The 22157-nt window shown below is 48.3% G+C and overlaps 1 protein-coding gene across 1 annotated transcript in view; it reads left to right on the forward strand.

Moving 5' to 3' along the window:
• Positions 1 to 14899, forward strand: part of MICB (MHC class I polypeptide-related sequence B) — a 126196-nt gene extending 111297 nt beyond the window's left edge. Inside the window, exons 2-8 of the mRNA XM_011944666.1 lie at positions 1337 to 1543; positions 2632 to 2901; positions 9408 to 9650; positions 9920 to 10198; positions 10790 to 11068; positions 11167 to 11301; positions 13557 to 14899. Coding sequence (XP_011800056.1) covers positions 2832 to 2901; positions 9408 to 9650; positions 9920 to 10198; positions 10790 to 11068; positions 11167 to 11301; positions 13557 to 13684 — 1134 coding nt within the window. The 5' untranslated portion in view covers positions 1337 to 1543; positions 2632 to 2831 and the 3' untranslated portion in view covers positions 13685 to 14899. The remainder of the gene's footprint in view (positions 1 to 1336; positions 1544 to 2631; positions 2902 to 9407; positions 9651 to 9919; positions 10199 to 10789; positions 11069 to 11166; positions 11302 to 13556) is intronic.
• The last annotated feature ends 7258 nt before the right edge of the window (positions 14900 to 22157 follow it).

Consider the following 22157-nt stretch of genomic DNA (forward strand, 5'->3'; position numbering starts at 1 on the left):
GTAGTTGATGGGGCAGAGCAGACGGGTTGGAGGTGGGGTGGAGGGGGAGGGCTTTGGACAGAAGACCTGGGAGGCTTGGTGGGGGAGGGACGCCCAGGCCTGGGCACTAAGAAGCAACTCCCCTGGAGCTCAAGACCATCTTGGCCTCCCCTAGCCCCGGAGAGGACTGGCTTCATGTCTCCCTGAAACCACTTCTAAATGCCTTAGAACAAACCTTACATATTCATTATTATTATTGAACTATTAAAGTCTTTTTTGGCGGTGAGCTGAATGAGATGCTTTGCTGGAGCTGGCACACGGAGGAAGTCCTGGAGGGAGAGTAGACACTGTGGAGGGAAGGGCTGGGTCCATCTCCCTCTCTGTCTCTCACTATGCTTACGATCGTTAGCAGTGAAAATAATCTCTCTAAGGTGGGGAAAGGCCCCAGTCCCTGCTGTGCTCAATATATTATGAGGATCAGAATAAATTATCAGTGAATGTGAATGGGAAAACTAAGAAATTGTTAAAATTCTCAAATACGCTACATTTTAATCCACAGAAAAGTATAGGCTAGGGATCATGGGGGAATAGTTAGTAATGACAGGTATAGTTTAACTTAAAAAAAAAAAAGTTTGTGAGGCTGATGAAGAAATGGGCACATTTCCTGATCTTGGAGAGTTCACAGGATAGAAGATGATAGGTGACAGCTGGGTGTGGTGGCACTCACCTGTAGTCCCAGCTACTCAAGAGGCTGTGGTGGGAGGATTGCTTGAGCCCAGGCATTCAAGGCTGCAGTGAGCTATAATCACGCTCCTGCATTCCAACTGGGTGACAGAGCAAGACTCCTCTCTTAAAAAAATTTAAAAAATGAAAAAAGATTCAAGGCAGAGCACAGTGAGTACTATCAGGAAGGTTCAAACCACGGGCTAAATCAGTAGTTCTAAGACTTGACTATACATTGGAAACACCTATGGAATTTTAAAAGATACTAAGATTTAGGTCCAACCTAGGTTTATTGATTTAACAGCCTAGGTTGTGGCTGTGGCCTGGGAACATGGATATTAAAAACTCTCCAGGTGGTTCTACGCAGTGGCTAGGTTTGAAGACCACTGCCTAGATGTCCCAACGACTAAGAGATGTGCATTGGGCACAAGGCAATTCTCTTAGTAGAAAGAGGCTTTCCGGACAGCATTCTTATTACTGAGAATTGAGAATTCATATGCCACACAATTTATCCTTTTAAAGTGTACAGCTCAGTGACTTTTAGCATAATCACAAGGTTGTGCCACCATCACCACTATCTACCCTGGAAGATTTTTTTCCTTTTTTTCTTTTTTCTTTTCTTTTTCTTTTAAAGGCTAGTCAAGTGAAACACTGGGAGTGAAGAAGAAACAAAGACATCTGTAACTAGTTGTGATCAATTAGTTGTAAACACCACTGCACTCAGACCAGCCTAATTGGGAAGATTTTAAGGCTATAGTGCAGTCTGATGGGTTCCAAGTCAGAGGTGACAGTAACCTGGAAGAGGGAAACTGCTTGAGAAGTGGCATCCTGGTGGGATACAGTGAGGAGATCCCAGAGCCCACCTTTACTGCAACCCTGGGGAGATGTCACCAGAGAAATGGGGGTGGTGCCAGACAGCAGGTTGTGGCAGCTGTGGTTTCCGTGATAGAGTAGAAGCATCCATTATGTGTGACATTCAGCAGATGGGGCGCTGTGGGTGGCTTGGAGCACTCCGGTTGTAACTGAGGCAGGCACAGTGTTTAGGAAGCCTGTGCAGTGATCTAGGCTGAAGGGAGGGGAAAGCCTAGACTGACATCGTGGCTGTGGGATTGAAATAGGGTTGGAGGAGCTGACTTTGACTCCCGAAGATGAAGGAGAAAGAGGAAATCAGAAGGGACCAAGGATGGTGATGTTCTTAAGAGAAACTGAGGAGGAAGAGAGGATGATGTGGTGGGAGATGTGTAGAGAGTCCCTGTAGATCTGCCACATTGGAGGGGACTGTGGTCCCAGAGATACAGATGTCCTAAAACTGGCTGGAAAAGGGAGTCTGGAGAGAGCTTGGTGTTGTAGTGAACCATGGGGAGCCTCCTCGTTGGCCCTGTGATCACCGAGGGACTGAATAGAGAGGCAGCCCTGGGAGACCTCAGACACTTAGAGGATATAAGGGGGTGAAAGGGGGACCTGGCTTTGAGTCAAAGGGAGGAGAAGGAGATTATAAAGCTGAAACGTCTAAGAGAGTTTGTGGTCTGAGCTCTTCTACTGGGGCAGGTGTTTCTGAGAGGCAGAGGTGGCTGAGATCTGGAAACAGGTCTGCAAATCTGGTCACTATTCTCATTGCTAGTGACTCTGTGTGCGGTTAAGGGAGTGTGTTGGGAGAATAGCCACGCGTTGTCTGTCCCGGAAGGAACAAGCCAGTGAGAGCCGGTCTGATGGGGCGGCCGGCGAATGGGGCTTGGTGAGGCCCGCGCTCCTAGGGGTGGAGGTGTGGGGATGGGTGGTCGCGATGCCGGGAGGGCGGGCAGGGCCCTGGCCGTGCTCATGAAGTTGGAGCTGTACTCTCAGCTACTCGAAGCTCGTCCCTGCTTTAGGCTGCGCTCCCGCGTGCTCCCCTTTTCTGGGCGCCAAGTCCCGCCTTCTAAATCTCCCCAGGTCTCCAGCCAACTGGAATTTTCTCTTCCGAGCGTGGCCCCGCTCTCTCCGCTCCTGATTGGTCCTAAGTTCCGGGCCCCAGTTTCATTGGATGAGCTGTCGGGGCCTGGCCAGGTGATTAAGTTTCCGCTTAGCCTTCCCCCGGGCTTCGCTCAGTTCGCCACTGCTTGAGCCACTGAGAGGGTGGGGACGTCGGGGCCATGGAACTGGGCTGGGTCTTGCTGTTTCTGGCCAGCATATTCCCTTTTGCACGTCCGGGAGCCGCTGCTGGTGAGTGGCGTTCCTGGCGGTCCTTGGCGGAGCAGGAGCAGCGGGGCGTTTCGCGGGGTCGGGTGGGTCGCGGCGAGCGCTGTGCTCTCAGGGCGGGGCTGAGGTGCGCTGTCGGTGGTGCGGGCTGCTGGACGCGGCCGTTGTCGCCATTTCTAGGGTGTCTTCTGCCCTCATCCCCTGCCCCCGCCACCGAAGGTCCCTCCTGCCTCCCTTACGGCCTTTCCTACAAGCAGCCTTCACCCAGTGCTGCCCCTATGCCTCCCACTCCCAATTGTCCCTGACCCTAACCTTCTAGTGCTGCCTTTTTTCTGGGGAATCTTCCCTCCATCCCACTCCCCTCCAGACCACCCAAGGGGAGCCCTGGTGCTAATGGCAGTTGGGCCTTAGGCAGGGCACGGGGCAGCGCAGATGCCCCCTCCCCTCTAGTACACGTGCCTGCTCTGGACTCTGCCTCACGGTGGCCCCATCCCCACTCCTTCATCCTCAGCCTCACCTTCTTGAGGACCCCACCCTCCAGCCCACAGGTGCTGAACCATCCCTCCCGGGTCCCTCCGCCCCTCTCCACCTTGGGACCTTGCACTGCTCCCACTTCTTGCCCAGCTGCCTTGGGCCCTCAGCAAGTTCTCATCTTTCCCAAGCCCCACCCTCCCCTCCTGTCCTCACCCTACCTCGAGTTCTCCCACAGTCACTCCTGCCCCATGGTCATGCCGCCCTCCAGTTCTTGCTCTGCCATCTCCCCTCCCCAACCCAGACCTAAAACAGGCTGTTGGGCCAACTGCTCCTTGACCTTCTTTCTTTTCTTTTGGTTCCTTGACCCCAGTGGGCTCTCACTCCCTACACCACATATCTAAAATCTGTTTTGCCTGCTCTTGGGGTGCCACTGTTCCCCCTCCAGCGCTACTCCTTTTGGCAGGCCCTTCCTCAGGCTGAGAATCTCTCCCTCTACCTTGGTTTTCTCTCTCTGGCCAGCACTCCCACCCCTTGCTTTGTTTTTAATTTTTAACTTTTGTTTGGGTATGTAGTAGATATATATGTATATATTTATGGGGTACCTGGGATATTTTAACACAGGCCTGCAATATGTAATAATCACATCAGGGTAAATGCAGTATCTATCACAACAAGCATTTATCCTTTCTTTGTGCTACAAACCAATTATGCTCTTTCAGTTATTTTTAAATGTACAATAAATTATTGTCGACTGTACCCACCCTGCTGTGCTATCTACTAGATCTTATTCATTCTAACTATATATATGTATTTTTTTTTTTTTTTTTTTGAGACGGAGTCTCGCTCTGTCGCCCAGGCTGGAGTGCAGTGGCCAGATCTTAGCTCACTGCAAGCTCCGTCTCCCGGGTTTACGCCATTCTCCTGCCTCAGCCTCCCGAGTAGCTGGGACTACAGGCACGCGCCACCTCGCCTGGCTACTTTTTTGTATTTTTTTTTAGTAGACACGGAGTTTCACCGTGTTAGCCAGGATGGTCTTGATCTCCTGACCTCGTGATCCACCCGTCTCGGCCTCCCAAAGTGCTTGGATTACAGGCTTGAGCCACCGTGCCCGGCCCATTCTAACTATATTTTTGTATCCATTAACCATCCCATTCTCCACTACTCTTCTCAGCCTCTGGTAATCATCATTCTATTGTCTCTCCCCATGAGGTCAACTGTTTTAATTTTGGGCTCTCACAAATAAGTGAGGACATGCAAAGTTTGTCTGTCTGGGCCTGGCTTATTTCACTTCACATAATAACCTCCAGTTCTTTGCAAATGACACTATGGCTGAATAGTACTCCACATACACACGTACACTACATTTTCTTTATCCATTTGTCTGTTGATGGACACTTAGGTTGCTTGCAGATCTTGGCTGTTTTGAATAGTGCTGCAATAAACATGGAAATGTAGACAGCTGTTTAATATACCAATTTCCTTTCTTTTGGGTATATGCCTAACAGTGGGAGTGCTGGAGCATATGACAGTTCTATTATATTTTTAGTGTTTGGAAGAACCTCCACATTGTTTCCCATAGTGGTTGTACTAGTTTACATTCCCACCAACAGTGTACAAGGGTTCCCTTTTGCTACATCCTCACCAGCATTCCTTATTGCCTGTCTTCTGGATAAAAGCCAGTTTATCTGGGGTGGGATGATTATCTCACGGTAGTTTTGATTTGCCTTCATCTGATGACGCATGATGTTGAGCACCTTTTCATATACCTGTTTGCCATTTTTATGTCTTCTTTTGAGAAATGACTATTCAGATCTTTTGCTCATTTTTAAATTGGATTATTAGATACTATAGTTTCATAGTTTGAGGTCATAGATTTACGTCTTTAATCCTTTTTAATTTGATTTTTGTATATGGTGAGAGATAGGGTCCAGTTTCATTCTTCTGCATGTGGATATCTAGTTTCCCCAGAACCATTTATTGAAGAGACTCTCCTTTGCCCAATATGTGTTATGGGTATCTTTGTTAGAAATAAGTTCACTGTAGATGTATGGATTTGTTTCTGGGTTCTCTATTCTGTTTCATTGGTCCATGTGTCTGTTTTTATGCCACTACCATGCTGTTTTGATTACTGTAGCTCTGTATTATAATTTGAAGTCAAATAATGTGATTCCTCTAGTTTTGTTCTTTTTGCTCAGGGTAGCTTTATCTATTCTGGGTTTTTTGTGATTCCATATACATTTTAGAATTATTTTTCTATTTCTGTGAAGAATGTCATTGGTGTTTTGATAGGAATTGCATTGAATTTATAGATTGCTTTGGTAGGATGGATATTTTAACAAAATTGATTCTTCTGGCTGGGCGCAGTGGCTCACGCTTGTAATCCCAGCACTTTGGGGGGCCAAGGTGGGCAGATCACTTGAGGTCGGGAGTTCAAGACCAGCCTGATCAACATGGAGAAACCCCACCTCTACTAAAAATACAAAATTAGCCAGGCGTGGTAGCATATGCCTGTAATCCCAGCTACTCAGGAAAGCTGAGGCAGGAGAATCGCTTGAACCCAGGGGGCAGAGGTTGTGGTGAGTTGAGATCGCGCCATTGTACTCCAGCCCAGGCAATGGGAGCAAAACTCTGTCTCAGAAAAAAAAAAAAAAAAACATTGATTCTTCCAGTCCATGAACATGGCCTTTTCCATTTTTTTTGTGTCCTCTTCAGTTTTTTGCATCAGCGTTTTATAGTTTGTATTAGAGAGATCTTTCACTTCTTCAGTTAAGTTTATTCCTAGGTATTTTTGTTTATTTGTAGCTAAATGGGATTAGTTTCTTGATTCCTTTTTTAGATTATTTGCTGTTAGCACATAGAAATGCTACTGATTTTTCATGTTGATTTTGTATCCTGCAACTTTACTGAATTTGTTCTTCAGTTCTATTAGGTTTTTGGTGGAGTCTTTAGGTTTTTCCAATATCAGACCACATGATGTGCAAACAAGGATAATCTGACTTCTTCTTTTCCAATTTTGATGCCCTTTATGTCCTTCTCCTGTCTGATTGCTCTGGCGAGGACTTGCAGTATTGTGTTGAATAACTGTAGTGAAAGTAGTCATCCTTGTCTTGTTCCAGATCTTAGAGAAAAGGCTTTCAGTTTTCCCCCATTCAGTATGTTACTAGCTGTGAGTTTGTCATATATGGCTTTTATTATATTGAGGTCTTTTCATTGTATACTCAGTGTTTTTAGAGTTTTTATCATGAAGGGATGTTAAATGTGTCATGCTTTTTCAGTATCAGTTGAAATGGTGATATGGCTTTTGTCCTTTATTCTGTTGATATGATGTATTACATTGATTGATTTGTATATGCATACTTGGAATACATTCCACTTGATCATGAAGAATGATCTTTTTAATGTATTGTTGAATTTGGTTTGCTAGTATTTCATTGACAATATTTGCCTCGGTGTTCACCAGGGATATAGGCCTGTAGTTTTCTTTTTTTGATGTGTCTTTGCCTGGTTTTGGTATCAGGATATTCCTGGCTTTGTAAAATGAGTTTGGAAGTATTCCTTCCTCCTCTATTTTTCAGAACAATTTGAATAGGACTGGTATTTCTTGTTCTTTAAATGTTTAATTGTGGTAAAGTATACATTACATAAATTTTACTGTTTTAACCACTTCTAAGTGTATACTCGGTGGCATTAGATACATTCACATTTTTGTGCAACCCAAAACTCTGTACCCATTAATTGGTAACTCCTCATTCCTCCCTACCTCTAGCCCCTGGTAACCACCATTTTACTTTTTGTTTCTATGAATTTGACACTCTAGGTACCTCATTTAAGTAGAATCATGTAATGTTTGTCTTTTTGTTTCTGGCTTATTTCACTTATAATATTTTGAGGTTCATCCAGGTTGTAGTGTGGGTCAGAATTTCATTCCTTTTAATGATGAATAATACTCATGATATGTATGTACCACGTCTTGGTTATCCATTCCTCAGACAGTGGACACTTGGGTTATTTCTACCTTTTGGATATTGGCAAATATTTCATTTCTCTTGGGTATATATTTATTTCTTCTGGGTATTTCTTTTGGGTATATATCCAGAAATAGAATTGTTGGACCATACAGTATTTCATGTTTTAATTTTTAGAGGCATCACCATAGTGTTTTCCATTGCAGGTGTGCCATTTTATATACGAGAAGCAGTATACAGGGCTTCAGTTTCTCTGCCTCCTTGCCAAACTTGCTATTTGTGTGTGTGTGTGTGTGTGTGTGTGTGTGTGTGTGATAATAGCCATCCTGATTGGTTTGAGGTGGTATCTCATTGTGGTTTTGATTTGCGTTTTCCTAGTGACTACTGATATTGAGCATCTTTTCATGTGTTTATCGATCATTTGTATATTTTCTTTGAAGAATTGGCCATTCAAGTCTTTTGCCTATTTTTCTCCCCCACATAGCTTCTCATGGCTACTTTGCCCATTTTTGAGTGGGTTGACTGTTTTGTTGTTTTTGTCAGACTTTTTTATATTCTATATATTCTGAAAACTAATTTCTTTGTTTCTTTTTTGAGACAGAGTCTTGCTCTGTCACCCAGGCTGGAGTGCAGTGGCACAGTCTCGGCTCACTACAAGCTCCGCCTTCCAGGTTCATGCCATTCTCCTGCCTCAGCCTCCCTAGTAGCAGGGACTACAGGCTCCTGCCACCATGCCCGGCTAATTTTTTTTTTTTTTTTTTTTGAGACAGAGTCTCCCTCTGTCACCCAAGCTGGAGTGCAATGGCGCCATCTCAGCTCACTGCAAGCTCCGCCTCCTCGGTTCACGCCATTCTCCTGCCTCGGCCTCCCAAGTAGCTAGGACTACAGGTGCCCACCACCACGCCCAGCTACTTTTTTTGTATTTTTTTTAGTAGAGATGGAATTTCACCATGTTAGCCAGGATGGTCTTGATCTCCTGACCTCGTGATCTGCCTGCCTCGGCCTCCCAAAGTGCTGGGATTACAGGCGTGAGCCACCGCACCTGGCCTTCTGGAAACTAATATCTTATCAGATATATGACTTGCAATATTTATTTCATTTCAGACGTTGATTGCTTTTTCACTCTGTGCCCTTTGATGCACAGATGTTTTGAATATTCATGAGTCCAGTTTGTCAGTTCTTTCTATTCTATCTGTGCCTTGGCGTCATATCCATGAAAACACTGTCAAATCCTATGTCATGAAGATTATCCCCAATGTTTTTTTCTAAGATATTTTTAAGTTTTAGTTCTTGAGTTTAGAGTTTAGGTCTTTGATTCATTTTGAGTTAATTTTTGTATATAGTACAAATTAAGGGTCCAATTTTATTTTATTTGAACATCCAGTGCCCCCAACACTATTTGCTGAAAAGATGGACTGACTCTTTGAGACCTGTCACCTGCCCACCCCGGTGGACACTAACTGGTCCATCCAATTGCTGTCCTGGGGCCTTGTCATGCCACTCCTCCACTTTGGACCCAAGCCCACACCATTGCTCCCCTCTGGGATACTGACCCCACTATAAGCTTCCCTGGGGCTACAACCTTCCTACCCCTTTTGCCTCATGACTACCCCCTCCCTTGCCCCCGCCATGCCCATGATGAGTCTTTTCTCAAGGCAGCTCCCCTTGCCTCCATCTCACCGTCACCTGTACACCACAGCCACACTGGACATGGGTCCCCCTGAGCCTGAGTCCCTTCCCATTCCCACCATACCCTCTGGCAAGACCTTCCTTCCACCACTGCCTTCCCTTGCCCCTTCAGGGAAGCCTCTCCCTGTGGCCCCTATTCCCTTAGGGGGCTTGTGGCCACCCAGTCCTGGCACCTGGCCTACAAGTTTGCCATCTGCATTCCCCCTTCTTCCGTTCATCAGTCCCCTCCTCTGTCCTGCCACCCTCACAGTTTTCCTTGTATCTGAAATCCTCATTCTTGTCCCTTTGCCCATGTGCATTTCCTGCCTCCTCAAGAAGCTTGGGACAGCAGACCTGTGTGTTAAACATCGATGTTAAGTTATTTCCAGGAAGAAGTTTCATCTGTTATTTCCTCTTCCCCAGAGCTCCACAGTCTTCGTTACAACGTCACGGTGCTGTCCCGGGATGGATCTGTGCAGTCAGAGTTTCTCGCTGAGGGACATCTGGATGGTCACCTCTTCGTGCGCTATGATAGGGAGACGCGCAGGGCAAGGCCCCAGGGACAGTGGGCAGAAGCAGTCCCGGGAGACCAAGAGACCGAGGACTTGACAGAGAATGCGCAGGACCTCAGGAGGACCCTGACTCATATTGAGGGCCAGAAAGGAGGTGAGAGTGGGCAGGGGCAAGAGTAATGGGAGGCCTTCTCCAGGAGTGTTGGAGGCAGAGAGCAGGACCCGTCTCTTCCTGCTGGTTCTGGCTGGGGGTGGGGGTGAGGAATAGGTCAGTGGGGCTCAGCAGGGTGGTGAGCCAGCACTCAGCCCACACAGGGAGGCATGGAGGAGGGCCAGGGAGGTGTCCCTGCTGGGCTGAGTTCCTCACCTGAGTGGAAAGGTGATGGTTTCGGGAATGGAGAAGTCACTGCTGGGTGGGGGCAGGCTTGCATTCCCTCCAGAAGATTGAGATCTGTGAGATCTATGAAGACGGCAGCACCGGGTGCTCCTGGCATTGGTACTACGATGGCGAGTTCTTCCTCTCCCTAAACCTGGCGACTCAGAAATGGACAGTGGCCCAGTCCTCCAGAGCTCAGACCTTGGCTACGAATTTCCCGAAGGAAGATACCATGAAGACCAAGACACACTATCGCGCTGTGCAGGCAGACTGCCTGAAGAAACTACGGCAATATCGGAAATCCGGGGTGGCCGTCAGGAGAACAGGTACCAATCCCGGCCAGGGGCTCTCCTCTCCCTCCAATTCTGCTAGAGTTGCCTCCGCCTCCCAGCTCTGTCCAGGGAAACCCTCCCTGTGCTATGGATGCAAGCATTTCCTGTTGGCATATTGTGTCCTGATTTTCCTCTATCGTTAGAGCCACTGGATAAGGACAGTGGGTCAGGGACTGAACCATCCAGTGTTGTAATCTGGGAAAGCGGCGGGCCCTACGACAGAAGCCTGAGCCTGGGGTGGGAGTTAGGCAGGAGAGGAAGCCCTCAGGGCCAGGGCTGCCCCCTCTGCCTCCCAGCCTGCCCATCCTGGAGAGTTCCCTCCTGGCCCTATGACCCAGGAGTCCACCCCAGCATCCCCCTCCTCAGCATCAATGTGGGGATTCCAGAGCCTGAGGCCACAGTCCCAAGGCCCATCCTCCTGCTAGCCTGGAGTAATTTGGCCACAGGTTGAGGACAGACTTACAGAAGGTCTGGGATCTGTGAGGGATTCAGCCAGAGTGGGAACAGTGGAGAGGAGCAGACCTGTTCCCCGCATCTCCCTTTGTGGGGAGCAGGGCTTCACTGGCTCTGCCCTGTCTTCTCCAGTGCCCCCCATGATGAACGTCACCCACAGCGAGGCCTCAGAGGGCAACATCACTGTGACATGCAGGGCTTCCGGCTTCTATCCCCGGAATATCACACTGACCTGGCGTCAGGATGGGGTGTCTTTGAGCCACGACGCCCAGCAGTGGGGGGATGTCCTGCCTGATTGGAATGGAACCTACCAGACCTGGGTGGCCACCAGGATTCGCCAAGGAGAGGAGCAGAAGTTTGCCTGCTACATGGAACACAGCGGGAATCACAGCACTCACCCTGTGCCCTCTGGTGAGCCTGGGGTGACCCTGGAGAGGGTCAGGCCAGGATAGGGACAGCGGGGAAGGCTGTAGTTCTCTGCCCAGTGTATAACAAGTCCCTTTTTTCAGGGAAGCCACCGGTGTTTCAGAGTGAATGGCGAAACCTTCTATATGTTCTTGTTGCTGTTGCTGTTGCCATTGCTACGGCATTTTTTATCTATGTCCATTGTCGCAAGAAGAAAACATCAGCGGCAGAGGGTCCAGGTGAGAAAAGGAGGCAGTTTCTGGAGATGACAAGGCTCCTGTCTGGGCAGCAGGGTCCCCTCATTGCTCCTGCACAGATAGGATGTAGATGACAAGGCTGGAACAGGGGATGGGAGTTGGGGTATTTGGGAGGGGAATGGGAGCCACATGCCCATCTACACCCATAAGTCCTTCCCAAGCCAGGACTGGGGAAAGGCCCTCGAACGTCCAGCTGTGGCCTCCTCCTGCTGCAGGTGGAGTGGGCACAGGGAGGGCTGCAGCGCCTGCTCTGTCCCCATCCCGGCCTCTCTGTCTCTCAGGCTCACTAGGGTGCGTCCAGGTGGGGTAAGTTGGGAATCACATGCTGATGGATGATCATGGCCTCAGATAGTAGTAAAGGCATCATAGTAAAGGCAGCTATGATTGGGGGAGGGCCAGACACTGGAGAGGAATCCAAGGAGAGGCAGTGCCTCCCCTATGTGCCTCCTCCAGGAGGCACTTTCCAGGTTCCCACCACCTGGCCTCCTAGAGTTTCCTTGCAGATGACATGGATGAGTAGATAAGCAGATGTTCCTGGGCCATTTGAGGAGCGGGGCCCAGCCCCTCATCAGGGCAGCTGTGGTCCCTGTTTTCATCCCACCTCCGAGTGTTTTCTTCTGCAGTCCCTGAGGGACACAGTCCCCAAGCACCATCTTTTTGGGGCTTTGTTCTGTGCTCTGTGGCCTCACCTTGCCCTCCCTGAGCCAAGTTCCCTTTCTCAAGGTAGTCACTGCCTGGCAAATTTGGAGTAAGAGACGGTCAGAATCTTTTCCCCCCCAGTCAGGTTGTTTGATGGGAGATGAAAAGAGACAGCAGGAAGTTTTGTGTTTCTGCAAAAACAGGCCATGCAGGGGACAGTGAGAGGCTGGGGTGTCCAGGAGACCTGAGTCTCTGTCATTTCCCCACTTCTGTGTGTCTGGCGGTAAGAGCGCTGGTTTCTCATCCTTGAACCTAATTGCACTATCAGTCGGCCCCTCAGGCCTGAGCAGATGGGAAGATTCATGCCCTGCCCTCCAGCAAGAGGGCCCCATCCAGGAGGCACCCACAGCAGGGGCAGTGTAGGTCTGTGGTTGCTCCTGCTCTCACCTGCGGTGTCTCCCGTAGAGGGATTGTCAGTTCTGCTTTCCTGTGGGCAGGAATGGTTTCCTCATAGGTCACTGGGGTTTTGGCAAGGAAAAGGGTATGAAATTCACGTGCCAATTTCTCAAAATTCCTGTTTTCAATGTTGATGTCCAATAAAAATGTTCATAATTTCAGCTCTATAATCTTAATAGGATTTCCTCTAATACTGCTGTTGTAAAGCATATTAAATAAAACAGGAACTCAAATTTGGAGCCCCTCTCCAGGAGAATCTGTGTGGAAGATGGTGGCTGTGGCAGTGGCAGTTCCCAGGTGCAGAGGGTGGGCAGAAGCAGCCTCAGGCTAAGGGGACTCCCCTACTCCACATGGAGAAAATCCCTTGTAGGTTGCAAGGGCAGTGGCCTAGGTGGAATCCCTGCTAGGGACAGAGCAGGAAGGCCTCGCAGCCTCACCAAGCAGCAGCCCTGGGGTGGAGTAAGTGGACCAGGCAGGAGCAGTGGTGACTCCAGAGCAGGTCACAGGCCTCGGTGGGTGCTGAGGGTCAGGAGAGGCCAGGCCTCCTCGAGCAAGGTGGGGGTCCCAGGGTCATGTCAGGTGCAGATCCTCTGGTAGCCACGTCTTTCCATGCTGGGCCTGCTGGGCACCCCAGCCTTCCTGATGGGATTCCCAGTTAGGAGCTGTCTGCTCAGGGCTGGGAGGGGAGGAGCACTGAGCTGCAGGTAGAGGGCAGAGCCCACAGTGGGCAGGGCCTGCCCTGATGTGCAGGTGCCTCTGCAGGAGAGGAGGGCCTGGGGACTGAGAGTAAGGGTCAGGGCCTCTCTTTGGGGAGGCCTCTCACTGTAACAGGACTGGTCAGGTCTGAGAGGAGGGGAGGGCACTGGGTTCCCTCTTGGGTCTTGTCCTTTATTCTGTGGCCCTTTCACTCCGTGCACGATGGGTGATGGGCAAGGGCAGGGGCTGATGTTGATGGAGTGGTGGGAGGGAACTGGCAGGAGCTGGGAAAAGCAAAGAGGGAGGAAGAAAAGAGTGGGGGGCTCATCTTCCCTCAGAGAAAGGGTGAATCTGGTTTTGGAGCAACTGAAGAGAGAAAAATCCTCAGGGAATAAACACAACACTGCACCCAGTGGAGCATTTACCCGTTTCCCTCTTTTCTCCAGAGCTCGTGAGCCTGCAGACCCTGGATCAACACCCGGTTGGGACGGGAGACCACAGGGATGCCACACAGCTGGGATTTCAGCCTCTGATGTCAGCTCCTGGGTCCACTGGCTCCACTGAGGGTGCCTAGACTCTACAGACAGGCGGCCGATATTCAACTCCCTGCCTGGATCTCACCAGCACTTTCCCTCTGTTTCCTGACCTATGAAACAGAGAAAATATCAGCACTTATTTATTGTTGTTGGATGCTGCAAAGTGTTAGTGGATATGAGGTGTTTGCATCTCTGCCATATAGAGAGCGGCAAAGAGATCATGACCAACTCAACATTCCTTTGGAGGCTATATGATCAAACAGCAAACCGCTTATCATGAATGCAGGATGTGGGCAAACTCAGGACTGCCCCTGCCGACAGAAGGTTTGCTGAGGGCAATCACTCCATGGTGCTCATTGAGGTTATCTACTGGGTCATCTAGAGCCTATTGTTCGAGGAATGCAGTCTTGCAAGCCTACTCTGGACCCAGCAGCTGAAGGATCTTCCACCCCTCTTCTCGCTATCTCCTATACCAATAAATACGAAGGGCTGTGGAAGATCAGAGAGCCCTCGTTCGCGAGAAGCAAGGAGCCCCCTGACCCCTTGTTCCAAATATACTCTTTTGTCTTTGTCTTTATTCCCACATTCATCCTTTGTTCAGTCCAGTACAGGGTTGTGGGGCCCTTAACAGTGCCATATTAATTGGTATCATTATTTCTGTTGTGTGTGTGTGTGTTTTGTTTTTTGGGGGTTTTTTTTGAGACGGAGTCTCACTCTGTCACCCAGACTGCAGTTCACTGACTTGATCTCAGCTCACTGCAACCTTTGCCTCCCAGGTTCAAGCAGTTCTCATACCTCAGCCTCCTGAATAGCTGGGATTACAGACAGGCACCACCACACTCAGCTAATTTTTGTATTTTTCATAGAGACGGGGTTTCGCCAAATTGGCCAGCCTAGTCTCAAACGTCTGACCTCAGGTGATGCACCTGCTTCAGCCTCCCAAAGTGCTGGGATTACAAGCATGAGCCACCATGCCTGGCCTATTTTATTATATTTTAATATATTTTATTATATTAGCCACCGTGCCCGTCCTATTTTCTTATGTTTTAATATATTTTAATATATTACATGTGTAGTAATTAGGTTATCATAGGTAAGCTTTGTGAGCGTCTTGCTGATGACTCCTGACCAGCTAGGACCAGCTTTCTTGTCACCTTGTGGTTCCCTCGCCCCGTCACACTGTTATGCATTACTCTGTGTCTAATATTATATGTGCATAATTTTATACCATAGATGTTTACTCTTTAAATAGACATTTCTGGTCTGTGTTTTATTTCATGCGTCTGGGAGCGGATAAAGTGTGAGGTTCAGAGAGAAGAGGTCTGTCTCAATGCCCTGAGCCAGCATCAAAGCAATCTCCTCTCCTCTTTCCCTGCTAGTTCCCAATGACTGACAGATTCATAGCAGAACAGAAAGGACTGGGAAGGGATGGAGGTGGGACATCTGTCACCAACATTCAGGGGCTGACCTTGTGGGGGAACATCTGCTCTGAAGAGTTGGAGCCTTCTTGTGATGACACAGAGATCTTTGTCACTGAGTTCAGGGAAAGGACCAAGCCTCACTCCCCATGCGGAGAGGAGGTTCTGGCTGTAATCCGGCCTGTGGGAGAGGTGAGGACCCGCTCCCTCTGCAGTGACAGCCAAGAACCTGCAGGTGACAGAGAAGACTTCCCCTCAACTGTGTCCTGTCAGGTTCTTCCGGGCATCAAGGAATAGACCTGGGACACTGCCTTCAGTGACATGAACACACCCGGAAGTGAGGTGGCCCTACCAGGGGGTCCTGGGGCTGCCACTTGCTTTGCGAACTCAGTGTCTGCAGAGGGGTGTGGAGAGTAGGCTTTGTCCAAACCGTAATCATGACCTATAAATTATTTTATTCTTCATTAGCTTTTTGTCATAAAATAAAAATTACCCAAAAAGAAAAACTGTCTGAAAATGTTGCCCTGTAATAACAATAATAAAAGATAAACACCCTTCAACCACCAGAGATATAGAAGTTTGTCAACCAGCCCAGAAACCCCATCATCTGCCCCAACTCAGTGATAAAGGCTTCCCTCCTCTGCATAAAATCACAGCCTGACCTTTATGAACATCACTTCTTTGTTCTATTTTATATTTTCATCATCTGAAACTGTAGTTTAGTTTTACCTTGGGATATATAATTTTTGTTCTCTTTTTTTTCTTTTTAAGACGGAGTCTCAATCTGTCACCCAGGCTGGAGTGCAGTGGGGCGATCTCGGCTCACTGCAACCTCTGCCTCCTGGATTCAAGCGATTCGCCTGCCTCAGCCTCCCGAGTATCTGGGACTACAGGCGCGTGCCATCATGCCCAGCTAATTTTTTTGTATTTTTAGTAGAAACGGGGTTTCACCGTGTTAGCCAGGATGGTCTCAATCTCCTGACCTCATGATCTGTCTGCCTCGGCCTCCCAAAGGGCTGGGATTACAGGCATGAGCAACCGCAGCCTGTCCTGTTCTCTTTCTTTCTCTATGCTCCTCCTTGAAATTTATATTGTCCTGGTTGAATTTTCCATAGTTTGCATTTTGCTGTCTCCATCCCAAGGCATAGTTTAATATGGACCTGTTTTATCTGTACTTTCTATAAATTGGTACTTGGCTGCAGATATTTGCTTATAGGCAGACTTGATTTTCTTCTTGAATACTTTATGGCACTCCAGTGTATTCTTCCATCAAGAGGAAGAACTTAGTACTGATTATTTACTTTTACTCTACTTTTTTTTTCTTTCTTTTCTTTTTTTTTTTTTTTTTTTTGAGATGGAGTCTCTGTCGCCCAGGCTGGAGTGCAGTGGCAGGATCTCGGCTCACTGCAAGCTCCGCCTCCCGGGTTCACGCCATTCTCCTGCCTCAGCCTCCCGAGTAGCTGGGACTACAGGCGCCCGCCACGCCCAACTAATTCTTTGTATTTTTAGTACAGACAGGGTTTCACCGTATTAGCCAGGATGGTTTCAATCTCCTGACCTCGTGATCCGCCCCCCTCGGCCTCCCAAAGTGCTGGGATTATAGGCGTGAGCCACCGCACCCGGCACTTTTACTCTATTTTTAATTGCCATTGCTTTTCAATGGCTAAATCTGTTAATTCGTTATGGGTTGCAAAAGAATTATAGTCTCAGTCTCTCATTCCTTCCTCATTTACTAGCTGAATAATTTCTGAAATAAGAGATGTATCCTTCGCCGGACGCGGCTCACGCCTGTAATCCCAGCCACTCGGGAGGCGAAGGTAGACAAATTGCTTGAACCCGGGAGGCGGGGGTTGCAGCGAGCCGAGATCGCACCATTGCACTCCAGCCTGGGCAACAAGAGTGAAACTCCGTCTCAAAATAAATAAATAAATAAAGTGGAGCACTTGACGGCCATGGGAGAGAATAGGCTATGACCACACATAGCAAGATGATGAGCCCAACAAAGATGATGAGCCCAACTACATGAAAACAACTTTTAATTTCATTCAATCAGAACCGACAGAACTAATCTACAGTGTTACAAATCAAGACAGTGGCTACTGTAGGGTGGGGGAGGGTGGTTTATGAGTGAGTAGGACTCCAGGGTGTTTCTTGGAGGGTAGACATGATATTGCTTGATGAAGGTGTTGTTTATCTGAGATTTTACTTGGTCAAAACCCACTGCCCAGCTGTGATTTGTCCCCCTTCCTCCATACATGATGTCTTTCCTTCAAGTTTACATTTCTGGTGTTTGGAAACAATTCTCTCTAAGCTAATAGAATTTCTCCTACTCCAAGTCCTTAGAAATGCTGCACTGAAAATACCAGTGAAATTTTTTTTTAATTCCAGGAAATAAATGCCTGTGACTCAGATATAAAAAGGAGAATCTACCACAAGAGCAGTGGGCTTGGGAGCTGACACCAGAACAGCTCTGGAAATGGCTGTGGAGCCAGGAACTAGGAATCAAAACTCAAACAGGACCACAGGAGGTGGAGGGTAGAAAAGACGCCCCAGCAGTGCATGAATGCATGAGTCATGGGCAGTGGCTCATGGGTTGCCTGGCCAGTCTGGAACTTGGGGAAAATAAAGTTGGAAAATTGGGGGGTGGAAGAGAGAAGTGTGCATTCACCTCTTTCCATGGGAAGAGCGTGTGAAGATAGAGGTTGCATGTGGATGCCCACCAGAGGGGCTCCAAGGGCTGGGGCTCCCTGTAACCAGGTGGGCGAGATGGCTTGACGGACGATGCCACTCAGCCACACAGGGCTTGCTCATGGAGTTCGTGCATGAAGTGGCCATGGTGGCTGCAACGGACACTGCATGGGCACAGCAATTGAGTCGCCACTCACCAGGGCTGACCTGGCAGCTGCCACTGCTGAGGACCTAGCCTGCTAAAAGCAGCTGTTTCTTTGAACAGAGAAAAAAAACAATGTTAATTAAGAGCAAGACAGTATTACGACAGATAAATACGTCATTGCAGCTATAGTAGAGATGTAAACAATCTTGAAATTATAAAAACAAAAAAGAAATGTCGATGGAAAAGACTTATTGCAAGTAAAGAAGTTAAAACAGTTGTAAAAATTCTATTTCTGCCCAACTATATCCAGACTGTTTCACAGGGAAGTCCTACTAAACCTTCAAAGAAGGTTATTGGACTTATTTAAAATATTCAAGAGAATGGGGCAAAATATGGAAAGCTAGACAACTCACTTTATCAGATATGAATAATGTTAATTCTAAAGTCAGTTAGAGAACAAATAATAAAGAAACATGATAGGAAAATCACTATTAATAATTAGATGAAAAATAGATGAGAAAAATAGTAGACTGTGTCCATCAGTGTGCTATAAACAAATTAAATATCTTGACCAAGTTATGAATCCCAAGAACGTAAGAATATTTAAACTTTAAATCTTTTAATGCATTTTAACACTTAATTCAATAATTCAGAAAGAGATAATCATAGTTCACTAGATGTAGAAATCACTGTAGATGAAATCCAACACTACACCTGACCTACATTTCTTCAGTTATCTCTACTTTTAAGAATTCGTGATCAGTGCAGCACTATTCACAATAGGAAAGACAAGGAATCAACCTAGATGCCCATCAACAGTGGAATGGATAAAGAAAAATGCAGTACATATACACCATGGAATGCTACCCAGCCAGAAAACAAGAACGAAATCACGTCCTTCACAGCAACGTGGATGGAGCTGGAGACCATTATTCTAAGCAAATTAATGTAGGAACAGAAAACCAAGTACCACGTGTTCTCACCTATAAGTGGGAGCTAAACCTTGAGTACACATGGACACAAAGAAGGGAACAATAGACACTGGAGCATCCTTGAGGGTGGAGGGTGGGAGGAGGGGGAAGATTAAAAAAAACTACTGCCGGGCGCGGTGGCTCACGCCTGTAATCCCAGCACTTTGGGAGGCCGAGGTGGGTGGATCACGCGATTAGGAGATTGAGAACATCCTGGCCAACATGGTGAAACCCAGTCTCCACTAAAAATACAAAAAAATCTACTGGGCGTGGAGGTGCACACCTGTAGTCCCTGCTACTCAGGAGACTGAGGCAGGAAAATCGCTTGAACCCATAGTCCCAGCTACTCGGGAGACTGAGGCAGAAAAATAGCTTGAACCCAGGAGGCAGAGCTTGCAGTGAGCCGAGATCGCACCATTGAACTCCAGCATGGGCAACAGAGCAGACCTGAGTTCAGTTACAGTGCAAGATGACTAAGGCAATCCCCAAAACCAAATACCAGTAACTCCCCCTTTCCAGTCTCAGACCCAGCTTTAAGATCACAGCATTTAATCATGCCTTAACAAATATTTAGTGAGTGCCTCTGTGCTAGGCATGGTTCTAGGCCTGGTGATCATTTAATCAATAAAAGACAAACACCTGCTCCCTGATGCTTACAATCTGAAAGACAGACAATAAATAAAAACATAATAACAGTAGTGGGTTACATGGATGTGTTCCAGTAAAAAAAAATCTTAAAATAAAACAACAGACTTTATATGTTCTCGCTTTCTCTGGGTTGACTGGGCTCAGTCAGGCAGCTCTTCTGCTCCATGTGACATGGGCAAAAGCTGCCATCATCTGGAGCCCGAGGGGCCCAGAACATTCAAGAGGCTGACTGGGGCTGTTAACTCGGTTGTCTAAGTTCTCCTCCACCTGCTGCTCCACATGGCTAGGTTGCTCCCTGCTCCATCCCTGGGCTTCAGAGGGGGTGTTTCAAGATGTCTAGTCAGAACCACAAGGGATCTTTTTTTTTTTTTTTTTTGAGACGGAGTCTCGCTCTGTCACCGGGGCTGGAGTGCAGTGGCCGGATCTCAGCTCACTGCAAGCTCCGCCTCCCGGGTTTACGCCATTCTCCTGCCTCAGCCTCCCGAGTAGCTGGGACTACAGGCGCCAGCCACCTCGCCCGGCTAGCTTTTTGTATTTTTTAGTAGAGACGGGGTTTCACCGTGTTAGCCAGGATGGTCTCGAACTCCTGACCTCGTGATCCGCCCGTCTCGGCCTCCCAAAGTGCTGGGATTACAGGCTTGAGCCACCGCGCCCGGCCAGGATCTTTTGTAAGAACCTCAGAAGTCAGGCAGTATCATGATCCCCATGTTCTAGTCACCAAAACCAGCCTCAGATCCAAGAGTCAGGGAGTAGGGGGATTAGGCTCAGGTCTTGATAGAGGATGGCAAGGTCACATTGCTAAAGAGCATGTGGGATCGAAGACATTGGTGAAGCCATCTTTGGGAAAAGACATTTGCTTACTTAGAAAGAGATAGAAGATAAGAAAAACAATAATACGAAGTAGAGAATTAATGCAAAGTCACACAGGTGGCATTTTTAAATAGGATGGTCAGGGCCGAGTGCGGGGGCTAATGCCTGTAATCCCAGCACTTTGGGAGGCCTAGGCGGGCAGATTCCCTGAGGTCAGGAGTTCAAGATCAGCCTGGCCAACATGGCAAAACCCCATCTCTACTAAAAATACAAAAATTGGGCCAGTCGCGGTGGCACATGCCTGTAATCCCAGCACTTTGGGAGGCCAAGACAGGCGGATCACGAGGTCAGGAGTTTGAGACCAGACTGATAAACATGGTGAAACCCCATCTCTTCTAAAAATACAAAAATTAGCTGGGAGTGGTGATGCGCACCTGTAATCCCAGCTACTCAAGAGGCTGAGGCAGGAGAATCACTTGAACCTGGGAGGCGGAGGTTGCAGTGAGTCGAGATTACACCACTGCACTCCAGCCTGGGTGACAGAGTGAGACCCTATCTCAATAAATAAATAAACAAATACATTCATACATACATACATACATACATAAATATAGGATGGTCAGGGTGGGCCTCTTGGACGGGCCATGTGAGCAGACCTGAGGAGGAAACAGCTATGCAGATATTTGAAGGAAGAACCTTCCAGTATCCCGCTGTAAGCATACCCAGGACTCTGCTCTGGGGCAGACCCTAAAGCTGCAGTAGAAATGGAGGTGGCCACACTCACAGAGACTGTGGCAGAGAGTGATGGGGATTTGGGTCTCCCTTTCCTGCTGTGGCTGTTGGAAGTTCTGGAGTTGGGGAGGGAAATGCACTGGCATGTGGAGGAAGACGAGGAGAGGAGGGGGAGGCTGAAGTGTGTCCCACCCTCACTCCACCTCTCTGTTCTCTCTCTCCTGCACCGGGTGCCTCCCTGACTTCCCCAGAGTTGTGGTCACTGACAAGGAGGACCCTGAGGGCAACCATACCTTGCCATGCAGAGCACTTGGCTTCTCATCTGCCAGCCTCACTCTGTAGGTTGGAAGGGAAGGAGCCAACTCTGGACTCAAGGCTCAAGGGGACCAGACCCAGGGAGATGAGACATATCAGGGCTGGGCAGCTGTGGGGGACCCTCCCAGAGAAGGCATGAGATACACCTGCCTGCAGGTGCCCCTGGGCCTAGAGAAGCCCTTCAGTGTGACTAGGTGAGGTGTTGTCAGAGGACCAGGGGCTGAGGGAGGGGCATCCCATCCAGACCCTGCCCCCCTCTCTGCCTCAGCACTCAAGGCCCCTTCCTCCCTCCTCTATGGAGATGCTGGGAATGTCCTCATTCTCCCTCTGAGCACTCACATCTCACCCCTCATCTGTCTCTCTAACCTCCTTCCTTCCTGCTGCAGCTTCTGCCCCAGCCCCAGGCTCTGGCCTCTCTCTCCCCAGTTCCACCCTCCAGGGGGTGATGGTTCACTTCCCTCTGAGGAGCCAGCACTAGGTGAGAGGCTAGGAGAAGCAAAAGCTCATGGGCCGTGGGTTGGGAGGGAGAATGGGCACTGAAATGGAAGGGTTGGGGAGACAGAAAAGGCAGGTGTTTCCAAATCACCATTTTTCTGTCATGGTCCAAGAGTGCCATCCTGCTGCCAGGCCCAGGGATGTGGAAAGAGCAGCAGGAATTGGGAAATACTCCACAGGAAAGAACAATGTGACAAAAGAACAATGTGACTCCTTCCTCCACTGTCTTCCTCCTCTTGCCTATTCTGGTCAATTCTGTAAGTGAATCATGTTACCAAAATGTTAAATG

This window comes from Colobus angolensis, unplaced genomic scaffold (assembly GCF_000951035.1).
Source record: "Colobus angolensis palliatus isolate OR3802 unplaced genomic scaffold, Cang.pa_1.0 Scaffold236, whole genome shotgun sequence".
NCBI lineage: Eukaryota > Metazoa > Chordata > Mammalia > Primates > Cercopithecidae > Colobus > Colobus angolensis.